Source organism: Bos mutus, chromosome 17 (genome assembly GCF_027580195.1).
Source record: "Bos mutus isolate GX-2022 chromosome 17, NWIPB_WYAK_1.1, whole genome shotgun sequence".
Lineage (NCBI taxonomy): Eukaryota > Metazoa > Chordata > Mammalia > Artiodactyla > Bovidae > Bos > Bos mutus.
Genome location: NC_091633.1, coordinates 32,182,452 through 32,199,498, shown reverse-complemented (window position 1 = coordinate 32,199,498; position 17,047 = coordinate 32,182,452). Strand labels below are relative to the sequence as shown.

The window sequence follows — 17,047 nt, the reverse complement described above, 5'->3', positions numbered from 1 at the left end:
AAGAAAACACCTGTACCCTTCAATTGTGGGTGGTGATTTCAAATGAATGTTATTTTTCTTTACCAAGATTAATATACTAAGTCCCTTACGTATGAATGAGTTCCATTCCAAGAGCATGTTCTTTAAGTCCAATTTGTTCGTAAGTCCAACAAAGTTAGCCTAGGCGCCCAACAAACACGATCAGCTGTATAGTACTGTACTGTAATAGGTTTATGATACTTTTCAAACGAATAATACATAACAAACACAAAAGATAAAGAAAACATTTTTGATTTTATAGTGTAATATCTTGAAAAGTATAGTAGTGTGGTACTACAGCTGGCATACAGAGGCTGGCACTGAGTGAACAGGGAAGATGAGCTACTGACTGGAGGACAGAAAGAAGGTGGGAGATGGTAGAGCTGAAGGATCATCAGCAACAGGAAATGGAAGACAAGCTGCAATGTCACTCATGTCTGATGTTGATGGAACACATGTTCACATCTTTAAAAGTTCACAGCTTGAAGGTTTGCATGTAGGGGACTTACTGTAAAGCATAGTACTGGTGTGCCTAAGAATATTGGAATGAAACATGACTGTGAGGCTGCGTTCAGTTTTGATGGGCTGACATTCTAGAAGACAGAAGATCTTATAAAATTGTTACGACTACAGAATAGCCTCGTAGAATAGGACTAGGAAATGGTTTTTAGTTGGAAAGGTCTTTTTCGGGTTCTAATTCCAAATAAAACGCTATTAAACTCAAAGTGATCATTTTTATTCATGTGTTTCCCTTCAACTGAAATATTTGCTTAAATTTTTAGTACTTACAGGAGAATAAGAGAATTTAGTCCATAAAATGTTAGTGGGGAAATTCGATTGAGGTGATTATCTTCAATTATCCTGCCAGCCAGGAGAAAAAATGGATTCATTTTATATATTTTTTCAACATAAAGACAAATACCATAATATGCCACAGAAATGAAACATACAGCCATTCTAGTCTGTGGAGATCTTCAAAAACACCCGGCTTCAAGAGGGTTATTCTGTTATGACTGAGATACCTGAAAAAAGAGAAATGACAGTAAATCGGTTATCTTCTTGATATCTTACAATGAGGAAAGGAAGAACAATAGTCATTCATCTTAAAGTTTCTTATATGCTGTTCTCATCAGGCCATTTTCCTGCCTTTGGAACTCTTAATGTTCTTTATCATTTACCTTTCCATATCCAGTTTTTAATTTCTCAGTTATCAATCAACCATCAGCCAGTCAGTCAGTCGCTCTATCTATTCATCTATTCATCAGATTGTTTTGACAGTGTGCTGCTGCTGCTGAGTCACATCAGTTGTGTCCGACTCTGTGCAACCCCATAGACAGCAGCCCACCAGGCTCCCCGTCCCTGGGATTCTCCAGGCAAGAACACTGGAGTGGGTTGCCATTTCCTTCTCAGTGCATGAAAGTGAAAAGTGAGAGTGAAGTCGCTCAGTCGTGTCCGACTCTTCGTGACCCCATGGACTGCAGCCTACCAGGCTCCTCCATCCATGGGATTTCCCAGGCAAGAGTACTGGAGTGGGGTGCCATTGTGCTAGGTCTCTAATCCCTTTCTTTGAGGAAGATGACATCTGAGCAGGTAAATAGTATAGCAGCGGAGGGAAAGAGCTAGAACATACAGTTACTCTGACTTTCCAGCAGAGAAGACGCTGAATGCTGTTTGGGGCTGTGGAGTTTGGAGGGGAGAGCAGACAGCGAGCCCTAATGGAAAGAGGCTCAACTGAGAAGAGATTTGGATGAGGGTGTGTCATCCATAAAGCAAAGCATGGGTGGGAGTGAGTCCCAGAGAGAGGAAATGACTTATGCAAAGGCAAGAGGTGTGAGGGTGACAAGTTGAAGGGTCACTGTGAAGAGGCTGAAAGGGGACACAGGAGAGGGGGGACACACGCCCTGGGGCAGGCAGGGACCTGCTCTGGAGAAAAGACACTGAGCACCTTATGGGGAGTCTGACCCCCTGTACTCTGAGGAGACTTGATTTCTCACTCTTCTGCAGAGTAGATGCTCTCTTCCTTCTGTTATACTGATTGCTTATGCGTTTTTCTTTTTCTTCCAAGAGCAAACACCAGCTTTTAATAACTTTCAAAATCACCTCGTGTATAAGTGGAATCAAGCTAGAATAGTCAATTCGTAGAGTCAGAAAGTATACTGGTAGATGCCAAGGGCCAGGGGTGAGGGGTGGGGAGGGGAATGGGGAGGTAGTGTTCAATGGGGCCAGGGTCTCAGTTTAGGAAGGTGAAAAATTAGGGATATGGATGGTGGTGAGAATGCACAACAATGTGAATGTATTTAGTGCCACTGAACTGTACAATTAAATATGATTAAATTGTTTTATATTTTGTAACTTTAACCTCAATATAAAAACATTAAAAAAAATCACCTCTCTTCTTTTATAGAGGCCTTAGAGTCTTTGTGTAGTTTCTTTTTCCCTGAAGAAAACTTTTGGACACACACACAGACACACATAACCCAACAGAATAAATAATGGGATAAATAAAGGGAAATAGTTGCAAAAATCTAATTCCATTTAACTAATCAATCTAATTTAATAAAATTAGTTTAATCTAATTCTATTTAACTTTGTCCTTTTGATTTGGGAAAGTGGAGGTGAAACTCTCAAAATACCTAAGGTTGCCAGTGGTAGCAAGAGTCCAGGACTGAAATGTATGCAAAATTCCTCTCCTTCTATTTTGGCTTAAAATGGCAGAGAAACTGTCTTACATGTTTATTTCTGTATCAATTTCTCTGGCTCAGCAATTCTGCTCTGAATTGCTGTCAGACAGTTTGGTTCCTAGCTCTGCCACTTAACAGTGTGACCTGAAGCAAATGACTTCTGAAATCTCCAGTTTCCCCAGTTCTGAAGTGGAAATAACATCAGAACCTAATTCACGGGGTTGTTGAGCATTTGAGGCCAGGCGTGTCAGAAGCGCTTGGCACATATTATCATGACGATGTCTCTGTTCAACTTCCCACATCAATTTCTTGCCTCCTCTTTTCCCCACTGCCTGTGATTCCTATGCAAGTGTTCATTCAGTCCCATTTCTACTGATGCGTGGACCACATTGATTTCTCTCTTCACTCTGACAAATTGGGCAGTTGCGTGTGATGTGTTGTTAGTCACTCAGCGGTCTCCGACTCTTTGTTACCCCCATGGACTGTAGCCCTCCAGGCTCCTCTGTCCTTGGAGTTCTCCAGGTAATGATACTGGAGTGGGTAGCCATTCCCTTCTCCAGGGTCTCTTACCAACCCAGACTTCCTGCGTCTCCTTCACTGTAGGCAGATTCATCGTCTGAGCCACCAGGAAAACCCAATTCCACTTCTACTCATATGTGGACCACACTGATTTCTCTTCTTTTCTCCACTCTGACAGATCAGGGAGCTGATATCCTATGAAATCTCTCCTGCCAAGAATTTCCTTTCCCCTCTCCACCCCGCAGATCTGACTTTTGCTTGGGGGTAGCATGGGATAAGACCCCCACACTCTAGCCACTTCTTCCCTTCCCTTGCAAGCCTGGAGCCCCAGTTAGGCTCGGGAAGATGGAAAGCATCTCAGAGGCTCCCTTAAGAGTCACTGGAAGTCCCCCAAGTAAAGGTATTTGATCCATCCCCACCCCCAAAGCCCTGTGCTGTCTGTTTCACCCAGTCCTCTTCAGTTTTCAGTCTTCATCCACTGCTCTGGACCTGAAATGATAACTGCTTTCAGACAACCATCATAGCAGCTGTGGTTTGAGCAGGTTTAGGTCCTAAGAAAGTAAATCCCTCACCATATCTCTAACTATGATATATACATGGGCATTGTTTCCCCAACATAGACTGTAAGCTTCTGGAAAGCAAGGGGGTGCCTCTCCCCAGAGGAAGCACATGGTTCTCCCTGAAATACGAGAGTGTAATGTGCTAGAAGGCAGCAGGTGTGACTTCTCTTTCTCTGTACCGCCCTGTAGAATGTCTAGCTGAAGAACTTGCACACTCTGAGGGATAATGAATATCTATGGATGAGTGACGAGCAGAATCTGATGGTGATCCATGAAAACCCAGGACCGTGTGACATTTTTACATGCAGACAATATTCTAGTGGCAGGAAAAAGCCAAGGAGCGGATGGAAGACACTTCTGCATTTACTCTCCAGTTTCTACTATCTTTCAAGAGCCCCCTGTATATTCATTGAACATTATACCAAGCAGATATGTTTAAAAGTTTTGAATAGATTTGTGAGAGATTGTAAAGAAAGGTAGTCAGAAATATGATAAGGATGAGTCCAATCCTGACTTCGGGTAATTTGCTATGACATGAAAGAGCAGGGGACAGAAGGGACGAGGACACGGCTACAGGGGTTACTGTTAAGACTTTGGAACTCCAGTGACTTTCTTCCACTTTGTTACTAAGTGATTGGGTGGCCTTTTTGACTCAACCCCAAACTCTGATACCACCAGTGAGCAATCTGACCAAAGTTTCTTGAGCTAAGGATTAAAAAATGGGATAGAATAGAAAGCAAGGGGCCAGGAATAGAAATACAAAAAACTTTTATTTATGTGATTTTGGGTCATAAATCCCTTCAATAACTCCTGGGAGTCAGCTGCTTGGTAGAATGCAATGAAATGGAACTCTGAGAATGACTATTTTAAAAAACTTTGCTCTTAACTACAATGAGATACCATTTTACAGCCATAAGGATGGCTGTCATTAAAAACTACACAGCACAAAACAACAACAAAATTCCAGAAAATAGCAAGAGTTGATGAGGATGTAGAAGAATTGGAACCTGTGCATTGCTGATGAGAATGTAAAATGGTGCAGATGCTGTGGAAAACAGTAAGGTGAATCCTCAGAAAATCAAATGTAGAATTGCCATATAATCCAGCAATTCCAGTTCTGGGCATTCACCCAAGAGAATGGAATCAAGGGCTCAAAGAAATATTTGTACATCAATGTTCATAGCAACATTATTTACAATGGCTGAAAGGTGGAAATGACCTCAGTGTCTGTCTATCTAAGTCAATAAATAAAAAATGTGATACACAGAGTGGAATATTATTCAGTCTTACTATAGTTACATTCAGGAATGAAATTGTGATATATATTATGTGGATGAATCTTGAAGGCATAATGCTAAGACTAAGATGTTATGAAATAAGCCTGACACAAAAGGGAAAATATTACCTGTTTCTACTTCTGTGAGGTCCCTAGAGTAGTCAGATTCGTAGGGACAGAATGTTCAATGGTATTTGCAAGAGGCTGGAAGAGAGGCTTGGGGAGTTAGAGTTTAATGGATGTGGAGTCTTAGTTGGGAGGATGAAAAGTTCTGGAGCTGGATAGTTGAATAGTGTGAATGTACCGAATACCACTGAACTATATCCTTAGAAATGACTCAAATGGCAACTGTGCTATATGTATTTTACCATAATTTTTTTTTAAACTTTGTTCTTTCAAACTTATCATGCTTTATATATTTGTACAAGGAGAATTAGTGGGAAAAGCACAATTTTGGGTTTTCTCCTTCATAAATTTTAGCCATCACTAGGTTTTCTCAGGTTGATAAAGGTCATTCAGTCCTCATTCCCATCACTATGGCTAATGCATATTGTGTGCCTAATTCTTCTGATTTTTCTCATTCATTCCCCTCAACAACCCTGAGGTAGGTACTGTTGTTTTCACTTTTACGGTGGAGGGAGTTGATGCTTAGAAAGGAAAATCAGTCCTCAAGTTCACACACCCAGTGAGTTGGTGCAGCATGTGTGACTCAAGGTCCCACGCCTTTGGCCCCAGTGTGGAGACGCCTGCTGTCTGCACATGCCCTGAACGCCATCATGGGTGGCAGGGGAATATACAGTGGGATGGGTCGGGTCCACAGGCCACCACGGAATGGGAAGACTAATTGGTCCTGGTACTTACAGTTTAGTAAGACTGTAGAGTCCTCGGAAAGCATAGACAGATACGGATCTAATCTTATTGTTTTGCAGGCACCTGTGAAAATGATTATTAAAGGGAAAACATGAGGAAAAGGAGTTTCAGTTTTGCAAGAATGAAAAGAATTTTGTAGATGGATGGTGGTGATGGTGGTGCAAAAATGCGGGCGTGTTTAATGCCTCTGAATGTACACTTAAAAATGGTGAAGATGGTACATTTTATGTCCTGTGTATTTTACCACAACATCTTGTAATTACCTATAATGGAAGAGAATGTAAAAAAAAGAATACCTATGTTTATATATATGTATAATTGAATCATTTTGCTGTACATTTGAAACTAACACAACATTGTACTATACTGCAATAATTTTTTTTTGAAAAAAATAAAAAAGGGGAAATGTCAAGAATTCTTTAAACTTAAAAAAGATAAACAGGACAAAATAGTGAAGCTGGATATATGTAATTTTCTTTCTTGATTAAGTTCATAAATTACTGGGCTGGTTTTTATTTAGAGCTTCTAGTTATAAATTTAGACATATGATGCCTAAAATTTAACATTTGAATTTTCAATGAGCGAAACTTCAGTTTTAGGGCCTAGCAAGGTACTTAAACTAATCAAAGAGGCCTAGAAGCCTTTTTAACATTCTGATATTTCCTGATGTAATTCTATAAACTTGATACTATTCAGCACAGCCCTGGTAGCACTACAAGGCTATGACATTACTAAGACCCTAAACCATATGCCATGTTCATCACAGATTGGCCAAGCAAGTCAACTTGGATTGTATTTATTTGACACCCAAGTTTTGCTCCAAAAAGTGTTTGAGAAAATGTATCAAATATACATACCACAGAAGAGAAAAACAGAAATACAAAAAGTCAGGTCTAGAAGACTATAAATGAGCTTGGAAGGCCAAGCAAGGATGCTGGCTGCAGAGTTCACTGAGGTCATGCTGAAGGTGGGGCCTGGAATTAACAGGAGGTCAGAGGAAACAGAACCTGGAGCACAAGCCCTTGCATCCCATGTACCCAGTTAAGCTCCACACATTCATAAGCACTGGCCCCAGGTTGTAGCAAGGAGGAAGTAAGGATTTTAAGCCTGACTTCTTTCCTTCTTCTGATGTGGGTCACCATTGTCCTGGTGTGAGTGCGTGCTAAGTCGCTTCAGTTGAGTCTGACTCCTTGCAACCCAATGGACTGTAGCTCACCAGGCTCCTCTGTCCACGGGATTCTCCAGGCAAGAATACTGGAGTGGGTTGCCATGTTCTCGTACAGGGGATCTTCCCGACCCAGGGATTGCACCTATGTCTCTCATGTCTCTTGCATTGACAGACTGGGTTCATTACCATTAGTGCTGCCTGGGAAGCCATATATTGCCTGGAGGTGGAATCAAAGGATATCTCTAGCCACCAATTACAACTTTTTTGGTAATTAGGCTATTTTGATCTATTACTTGGAACAAATTGGTTGTTCAAGAATTAAAGTTCATTGTATAACAATGCCAACATACTGAAATTAGAGTTGAAGTCAATGGCACCCCACTCCAGTACTCTTTCCTGGAAAATCCCATGGACGGACGAGCCTGGTAGGCTGCAGTCCATGGGGTCGCTAAGAGTCGGACACGACTGAGCGACTTCACTTTCACTTTTCACTTTCATGCATTGGAGGAGGAAATGGCAACCCACTCCAGTGTTCTTGCCTGGAGAATCCCAGGGACCGCGGGGCCTGGTGGGCTGCCGTCTATGGGGTCGCACAGAGTCGGACACGACTGAAGCGACTCAGCAGCAGTAGCAGCCTGACTCCTTTTAAACCATGTGAACACAAGGTGGTGCTACAGATCGGGAAAATTCTTCCTACTCCAGAGATCAGGAAACAGGAAGAAAGTGTCCTCTTGAAATTTGTGTATCAGGCTTAAACTTGAAAACCTCTTCTCTCTTGATTGATTAATATCTAGAATATACTTCTGAAAAGTCTTTTATTGGAATTCAGTTTTCGGATGTGAAAACTTTTTCTTCAGATAATCTGAGGTTTGAGAATATTTCATCAAACAAAATGCATAATTTTTCTTCTGATTCTGTTCTATTTCTATTATCTTAAAGAAAAAGTACAGATAGATGATATCTATGTACCAGGGTTCTATAGTGTAAACACAAACCCAAAACCAATGCAGATGTGAAAATGAAACCAGGAACTCTGACATGTTTTCTCCATAGTGTAATGCAGACACAGAATACTTAAACCTAGCAGTTTAAGCCTGTGACAATATAATTCAGCCACAAAACTGACCTAAATAACAGGCGACCATCACCGGGGCCATTACAGATTTTGAGAGTACGTTGGTAATCTTAGATTGATGGGAAGCCAACATGTCAGATAAAACTCAATGAGGTAGATGTGAACATGGAATTAATTCTACAAAACAACATGCTTGGAGGTTTCAAACCACAAGAACTTGCTATCTTGTGTAGAGATTGGACTTGCAAACATACGGAAGAAAAATTTCCCTATCTAAGCATGAGGGCAGGCCTGGTAAAGGGTACTAACATCTTTCTCTATGATTGACGTTGAGGTGCAGAGAGCAAAGCCTCTTGAGTGTCTTTACTTGGGGGAGGGGCAAGAGAATTGAGAGAATTCTCAATACACATTGAGAATTCAGAGTAAGAGAATTCACAGTACACATACTTTGGTTTCTTTAGGGATAGATATCTGAGAGTTTGCTAGGGTGGCTTCTAGAAGCAGTCAGAAAAACAATGTTACTTGGTAGTCTCCAGCTAACAGTTAAATACTTCCCCAAAGAGGGGTTAGACTTAAGCAGAGGTGTAGTGTTGGTCTCTGCAGAAGTGCGAAGAAACAGATATGCCAAAAAACATTAGTCAATTTAATACTAAGAATTAAAATTTTTTCTTACAGAGTCTGAAGACCATGGTACCTTTTGAAGACATTAGGAGGAAGCTTTCTTATTAAGTTCCGCCTGAGTGACCTGAAATAAATGTAAATTTTGGATTTTAAAGTTCTTTTCTTTACTTTTAATAGCAGTATGAACAATTATAAACTCTATTTACTTTAAGACTAGCTTTCAGGAAATACTTTGATTCATAATGTCACTCTTGTATTCATACCATTTAAAATTTTTTAGAAGAGATTTTTGTTTGAGAGATATCTTAATTTTATTTTAATTAATTAGTGTTTTATTAAGATACAGCTGATTTACAGTATTATATTAGTTTCAGATATACAACATAGAAATACAAAATATTTATAGATTATACTGCATTTATAGTTATTAGAAAATATTGGCTACATTCCTGTGACATAGCTCATTTATTTTATTCACAGCAGTTTGTAGCTCTTAATCCCCATTTTACCTTGCCCCCTTCCCTCTCCCCACTGGTAACCACTAGCTTGGTTTCTATACATATGAGTCTTTTTGTTTTGTTATATTTGGTAATATGTTTTATTTTTTAGATTCCACATATAAGTGAAAACATAGAGTATTTGTCTTTTTCTGACATATTTCACTAAGCATAATACCCTTGAGGTATTATCCACTTTGTTGCTAATGGTAAATTTCATTCTTTTTTATGGTGGAGAAGTATTCCATTATATATATGTACTATATCTTCTTTATCCATTCCTCCATCAATGGACACTTAGATTGCTTCCAAGTCCAAAATAGCATTTGTCAGCACCAGGGTCCGCTTGGTAGAATGAGCTCCCAGAATGGCTGCCCCCTTGTCTATGTCCCCAGAGTGAGCTCTCGTTGCCTCCTGCCTCTTCAGGAGGTTCTCCAAGATCAGCAGGTGAGACTAATCCAGGTTCCTTTCAAATTACTGCTTCTGCCCCAGGTCCCTGAGCAGGTAAGGTTTTGCACGCACCGCTTAAGAGTGGAGTCTCTATTTCCCACTGCCCTCTGGGACTCCTGAAAGTAAGCTTTGATGGCCTTCAAAGACCAGTGTTCTTGGACCTTGTCTTCTTGGTACAGGATTCCCATATTGAGGAGCCTGATGTGTGGTTTGGGCCCCTTGGTCCCTTTAGGAGAATCTCTACAATTGCAATTGTTCTCCCATTTTTGGGTCATCCCCTGGGGTTATGGGTCTTGATTATACGAAGTTTCTGCTCCTACTTCCCTTCTTGTTGTAGTTACTTCTTTCTGACATTCATTGTAGACTGTCTTTCCTGGTAGGTTCCAGTCTTTTTCACAGATGGTTCTGCAGATAGTGATGGTTTTGTGGTGCCCATGAGAGGAGGTGAGCTCAGGGTCTTACCATCCTTTGGTCTTGGGAATTGCTTCTCTTCATAATAGTAATTGAACTAGGACTGTTTATTTTGAATTATTTGAAATAGTTTTCTTAAATTTAAGTTACAACATTGTAATTCTGACAAAAACTTGAAACAATAAAACTGGTAAAATAATCTTCAGTTATGTTCTTTTCTATTTTTATTTAACAAACAGAAAGCATCTCAGTTTTTGAGTGACAATAAGGATAGTGTTTTCTTGTTTAAAGCATATTCAAGAACCTAATATTATAATCCTCAATATTTCAATTTTCACATTCCACTACCTTTGCTTCCTTTAAAAATTATTTATAAAGGAAACTGTCCATTGGTCCATATAGTTGAACCATCTTTATTCAAGAAGTAATCCCAATGCAATTTCTAATAAGTTGTATAAAAAAGATTTCCACTTGTATTACAGTTTATAAGCAGCTTGACACAGGCCAGGTTCACATAATTGTGGTTGTATTGAAAAGGACCTAACGTTTAATTCTTTAAGCAATATAATATGGTAGGAACAAAATAAAACAAGCAAAAAATCCCAACCATTGAAGCTGGCAGTCCCTGGCATGAAACATACATAATCTTTCCATGTCAGTTTCTTTAACTGTGAAAGAATGTATTTGGACTACATGACCTCTAATAATATGGTGCCACTGTTGTTACTGTCCTCGTCTATTATGACGGAGCAGGTGCTCATTAAGAAATGAGCAATACACCTCACTGATGGGAGTTTGATCTGCTGTGGGACAAACATTTGGAAACAATGGTCAACATAAAGAACTCAGTGAAGAGACAGCTTCATACAAAAGACATGACTAGTGTTACTTGTGTTGGTGTGGACCAGTATTGCCTGAACTTGATAATGAATCCTTCTTAAAAATAGCTTCTCAGACTCTTGAGAACACATTTTTGGAAACTAATTGGAGAAAAAACTATTCTAGAATATAGAAAACTATGTATTCTCAACATGAACGTTATTGGAAAATTAAGAAATTAATTTCTTAAGGAGTGAAAAAAGCTTACTTTTTTTTAATAGATAAAGAACTAGTATGTGTAAATATACACAGTATATCTGAAGTATTAAAACATCACAGATGAGGACAAAAATGTCTAAAATAGCCTCAGAAAGAGAGGCAATAAAGAAAGAAAAAAAGTTAAGAAACACCATTCTAAACTATACAGACCCGTCATTTAGTGATTTTTTTTTTTTTATGACTGAATGTCAAAGGTTGATTAACTAGTAACCTTCTCTAGAGATCACTCTTAGCTGCTGGGTTATCACCAAATGTTTTATTCCTTATATCAGCTAATTGAAAATCCCTTTTCTACTAAGAGTTCTCACTTGGCTTAGAGCTTCAATTCTGCTTTATATCCCTGTTCAAATGTTTGTGTTGTGTAAGGATTAACTGCTAAATGTTTGGGTTTGATTTAAAGTTATTGATGAAAGTTTAGTGTGCTTCCAAAAGGTGTTCATTCATTAATTTTCTCAACAAACCTGGGTTGAATGCCTTCTATTGTACTTTGCAAAAAAGGTAATATCCCTGTCCTGGATAAACTCATACTCTATTTGGATGACAAATAACATACTTTATTAAATAAAGATTCTTCTTTGGATAATAGCTCAGGACTATTTTTTATTGTAATGATTTACTTGTAAATTCAACTCAGAAACACAGTTTAGAGCTTATTGTACTTGTTATGGACTTGAAAGTTATATAGAAAAACCACATTGTAGGGCCCCCATGAAGCTTATGGCATTCTCCTTTTTCTGGTGGTGATTAGGACCACCCCAACCACTATGGCATGAGGGAGAACATTTGATATACTTAAAGGAGATACAACTGAGATTCTACGAAAGAACTCAAGAGGAAGAGGCTAATAGCTCCTGAGTGAGAGGGTGACTCTAGAAGGAGGGGTGGCTCCTTTAATGACTCCTGAATAATGTTTCTTAGGAAGTTAAGTTTTTTTATTAATAGTGCCTAGAACTTATAGACTACTTCTTTCTAATTATGCAGAATATTTCACAAGTAGCATTCTCTGTATTTTTATAATACCCTACTGACATAAAAAGAGGTAGGTGTTAATTCTCTCACTTTACAGGATGGACCAAAATACTTTTTAATATAGTAGAGCCTTGTATTTTAACATTTAATATTAATGAAATGTTATAGACATGAATTCCTGAGCTTGACTCCTACATTTCCAAATGCCTGTTGGCAATTTCCATGGAGTGATCTTTAATCTATCATTGAAAAAACAACTAAATTGAAGTTCTAATCTGCCCCACTAACTGTCACCAAGTCTCCCCTATCACCCTGTTCCTCAGGACAGAAACCTTGGAGTCACCCTGAATCCTTTCTTCTCTCTTGCCTTCTGTACCCAATCATTCATGAAGATCAGATTGCATTCTAGATGCAGATGTAGAGCATGGATGTGTGAACATGCGAGTGGGGGGAAATTGGGATTGACAATACACACTGCTGCTGCTAAGTCATTTCAGTCATGTCCGACTCTGTGCGACCCCACCATGTATAAAATAAAGAACTAGTGGGAAGCTGCCGCGTAGCCCAGGAAACTTGACTTGCTGCTATGTGATGACTTGGAAGGCTAGGATGGGGCGTGGGAGGGAGGCTCCAGAGGGAGGGGATATATGTATACATATAACTGATTCACTTTGTTGTGTAGCAGAAACTAACACAAAACTATGGGCTTTCCAGGTGGTGCTAGTGGTAAAGAACCCGCCCACCAATGAAGGTTAGAGGTAAGACATGCCGGTTCTATCCCTGGGTCGAGAAGATCCCCTGGAGAAGAGAATGGCAATCCACTCCAGTATTCTTGCCTGGAGAATGTCATGGACAGAGGAACCTGGCAGGCTACAGTTCATAGGGTTGCAGAGTCAGACATGACTGGAATGACTTAGCACACAGCACACAACGTAACACTGTAAAGCAGTTATGCCTCAATTTAAAAAAAGATCTGATTCCAGCTTTTCTTCATATCAAGGGTTGAAAATTGGCAGCTCATAGGTCTGTATACATCTCTTTATAAATGTCTATATTTTTGGATGCGTGTGTATATGTATTTTGAGCCAGGATAGCCTTTTCTAAGTTGAATTAGAATGCCTTCAGGGGCACTTACACTCTCTTCTTAGTCACTGCTATATCTACTTCCATTCTTCCAGCCCTTTTCCTCTTTTTCCTTTTACAAAAATAAATTAAATTGTTGAAAAATATATTCAAATTCTATTTGTAGGAAAACAAAAGATGAGATTACCAACATGAGGGTATTCATTGATTTGGACTTGCTAGCATTTCTGTACAAGCAGTATTAGTGATGATTTTTTTCTTTAAAACTAGAAGAAACTCATCTTAAATTTTTATACCTAGGTGTTCTAGTCATAATTTAAATTGCAGAAACTCCACAGGACCTCAGACATTTTTTTGGGGGGGATATCTTTTTTCTGGCAGAACTAATTACTATGAAAATAGCTATGATGAGTCTAGGATGAGATTGAATGCTGTTCTTAGTATATGGGAAAATGTCACCTCTTTTGGAAAACAGATCTTTGTGGCTTAACCTGTCCAGTGTTCTCAGCTCATTGACAAATTGGGTAAGCTCCTCAGATTCTGTAAATTTGATTATAGTATTGTGTACAGGAACTCTGAGCTGGAGTTTTCTCTGTTCCTTGAATATGTCAGGCATATTTATCAAAGTTGCAGTCCAGGTTATGGATACAGAATGTTTGGGTTGAAATGGGAGGGGTTCAGGACTTGTGGCAATGCATTTATCACCCAAGAATTGCTCCATCATCTCATCCAGAGAGGAACTCTGTTATATAAATATATATATTTTTAAATATTTTTCATATACTCTGTTCTACCTTTATATTTGTTCATTCATTCAATAAACATTTATTAAGCAAAAAAAAATTTCTCCTATCTCATCCACATATATACAAAAGTCAGAGCCGTAAGGCACTAAAACACCTGTATGAAAACAAAAAACTCAGCAGAAATATTGGATTAAAATGTCTATTCTTTGCTAATTTCTTTTAACAATTCAGCCAAATGTGTGTGTTTGTGTTGCTGAAGTTTGTTGAATTCAAATTAAGATTGGATCAATAAGTTGTTTCTTATGAGGATAATTTTATTTTACATGGCTAAGTATGAGTTATTTAGGGAAAAAATGAACATTAAGTCTCTGGGTCAAGTGTGACTCAGAAGAGTTAGATTTTAAATGTGAAGTGATGGAATATTTTATCCAATTTATTTTGTTGTTGTTGTTCAGTAGCCCAGTCGTGTTCGACTCTTTACAACTTCATGGACTGCAGAATGCCAGGCCTCCCTGTCCCTCACCATCTCCCAGAGTTTGCCCAAGTTCATGTTCATTACACTGGTGATACCATCCAGCCATGTCATCATCTGATGCCCTCTTCTCTTTCTGCCCTCAGTCTTTCCCAGCATCGGGACTTTTCCAACAAGTTGTCTTTTGCATCAGATGACCAAAATACTGGAGCTTCAGCTTCAGCCTCTGTCCTTCCAATGAATATTCAGGGTTGATCTCCCTTAAGATTGACTGGTTTGATCTCCTTGCTGTCCAAGGGACTTTCAGGAGTCTTCTCCAGCACTGCAGTTTGAAGGCATCAAAAATTCTTTGGTGTTCTGCCTTCTTTATGGTTCAACTCCCACAGTCATACGTGACCACTGGGAAGACCATAGCCTTGATATATGGACCTTTGTCGGCAGAGTACTGTCTCTGCTTTTCAACACATTGTCTAGGTTTGTCATTGCTTTCCTGTCAAGACGCAATAGTCCTCGGATTTCATGGCTGCAGTCACCATCTGCAGTGATTTTGGAGCCCAGGAAGAGGAAATTCGTAGCTAATTCCACCTTTTCCCTTTCTATTTGCCATGAAGTAATGGGGTTGGATGCCACTTTATTTTACTTGCTTTATATTTTTATTTATACATGAGTGCATTAAAATTTATTTCTAATAATTAAAAAATTGACTCTTTTAATGTGTCAATTCTGGTGTTAAGAAAGCTTTATATAGTAATTTGATCGTAGCTTTTTTCTTTAGTAGCACATATATTTGATGGCATCTTTTGCTTAGATACAACATAGTGATACTAAATACTTCATAAGATTGTTATGAGAGACTGAATAAGTAGTACAGAGAATAACTTAGAGTAGGACCTATCATTTAATAATACAAATAAATATCAACAATCATTATAATTGACCAAGGAACAATGATATCATTCTTGAATGACAATGCATTATTACCAATGATGATTACACCTTAATTATGATTTACAAGTTTTACAAGTTTTACAAGTGCTGTACTGGCTGTCAGAATGAAAACATTTTTTTCTACTTACATAAAAGTCACATTTGAAGAAACTGATGGAACAGCTCGTAAATTGATCTCATCACACTCAAGCTCTAAACCTTGGCAAATACATTGCATGGGTGCAGAACCGACCACTGAATAAAGAGGATGTAGTAAGGAGAAGGGATGATGAGGGACCAGGAACAGGAGGGGAATGAAAAGAAAGAAACAAAAATCTATGAGAAAATCATACACCAAAGTGTGTTGTGTCTTATGTAAGCAATTTGTGCAAAGCTTTAAATTAAGTTTCCAAAAGTTTGCTTTAAACATTAAAATGATATTAGGACCTTAAGATAGGGAAACATACACATTTAACAGCCCATGCATTAAAAAAAAGTAGCAGTTTGCTTTTCTCTATTTGTTGGAAAATGAAGTCATCTGCTCTTATTTTATCCTTGGAGAGTAGCTATGTCTAAAGGTGACACAACAGTGTGTGTGATGGGCTTTAATGTTCATTTTAAAGCTGCTACTTAAGAATAAAGTGTTCCTTTTAATGGAATGCTAAGCTGTTTTTAACTAGCAAGAAAAAGAACTTGACTATGAACTATAGTGCTGGTAGATTTTCTTTTTAAATTCAGGAACTCTTTAAAGGACTTCTTTTGGTTTATATAGGACTGTAAGAATGGCTACTGCTTCACTTAAGGAAGTGAACATTTTTTATGCATAGCTCTTCTGTTCTCACTGATGGGAGTTGGAAAGAGAGGGAAAATGGGATGTATGCCGTCGGCTACCTTGTGGGCTCCCGATATTGCTAAGGTTTATTAGAGATTTGGGGTGGTGTGTTCATATAGCTAAATGGGAGTATTATTCAGTGTCACAGACATCGTCTGATCCCTGAATTGATGAAGAATGGATGATGCCTCATCAAGAGCGATAGGGGATATTCTCTTTTACATTTACTTTGAAACCCTGCACTTAGAGCAGAGCTTATAGACTTGAATATTTACAGAAGCAGGCAAAGCGGGTACCGATTGCATCTTGGAGTCCCTGTGGGACAGCTTCTCCTAACTGTTGCCCTATTACCATAGGAACATGTGTGGCCGAGTCAACCAACTTCCTCAAAGAAGCCAGAAAGACAATACTTTTTATATAATTACCTACTTAAAACCAGTAATACTTAAAAATGTTTAAATCACTATAGGACAGACAAAACTTCTTGTGAGAACTTTCTGTTTGCAGACTTTTAGTCTAGAACCTTTACAGGAAAGTTTCTAGAGAGTGGAAAAGCATCTTGATGGCAAAGAAGACATTCTGGTGGCAAAGATGGTGGATGATGGTGGGAAATTTGCACAGTGAGCTCCAGCCTTGGAAACAGCCAGGTATTCCTTTGCTCAGATATGTGGCCACCGGGTGTTTTTTGTCTCCTTCCAAACAACTGTGCAGATTCCCTACAGAATCCTGAGAGCTTACGATCATAATTTAGGTTTTGTGTGTTTTCTGTGTCAG

The 17,047-nt window shown here is 38.8% G+C and overlaps 1 protein-coding gene across 10 annotated transcripts in view; it reads right to left on the bottom strand.

Annotated features, from left to right (window-relative positions):
* RXFP1 (relaxin family peptide receptor 1) overlaps window positions 1-17,047 on the bottom strand; it is a 131,924-nt gene that overhangs the window by 50,170 nt on the left and 64,707 nt on the right. For 5 of the 10 annotated variants that reach the window (XM_070386431.1, XM_070386430.1, XM_070386432.1 and 2 more), the window contains exons 4-8: window positions 15,591-15,696; window positions 8,841-8,912; window positions 5,916-5,987; window positions 969-1,040; window positions 808-879 (exon numbers count right to left, since the gene is read on the bottom strand). In XM_070386431.1, the coding sequence (XP_070242532.1) occupies window positions 808-879; window positions 969-1,040; window positions 5,916-5,987; window positions 8,841-8,912; window positions 15,591-15,696 (394 nt within the window). The remainder of the gene's footprint in view (window positions 1-807; window positions 880-968; window positions 1,041-5,915; window positions 5,988-8,840; window positions 8,913-15,590; window positions 15,697-17,047) is intronic. The other 5 variants (XM_070386434.1, XM_070386438.1, XM_070386439.1 and 2 more) reach the window with 3 other exon arrangements.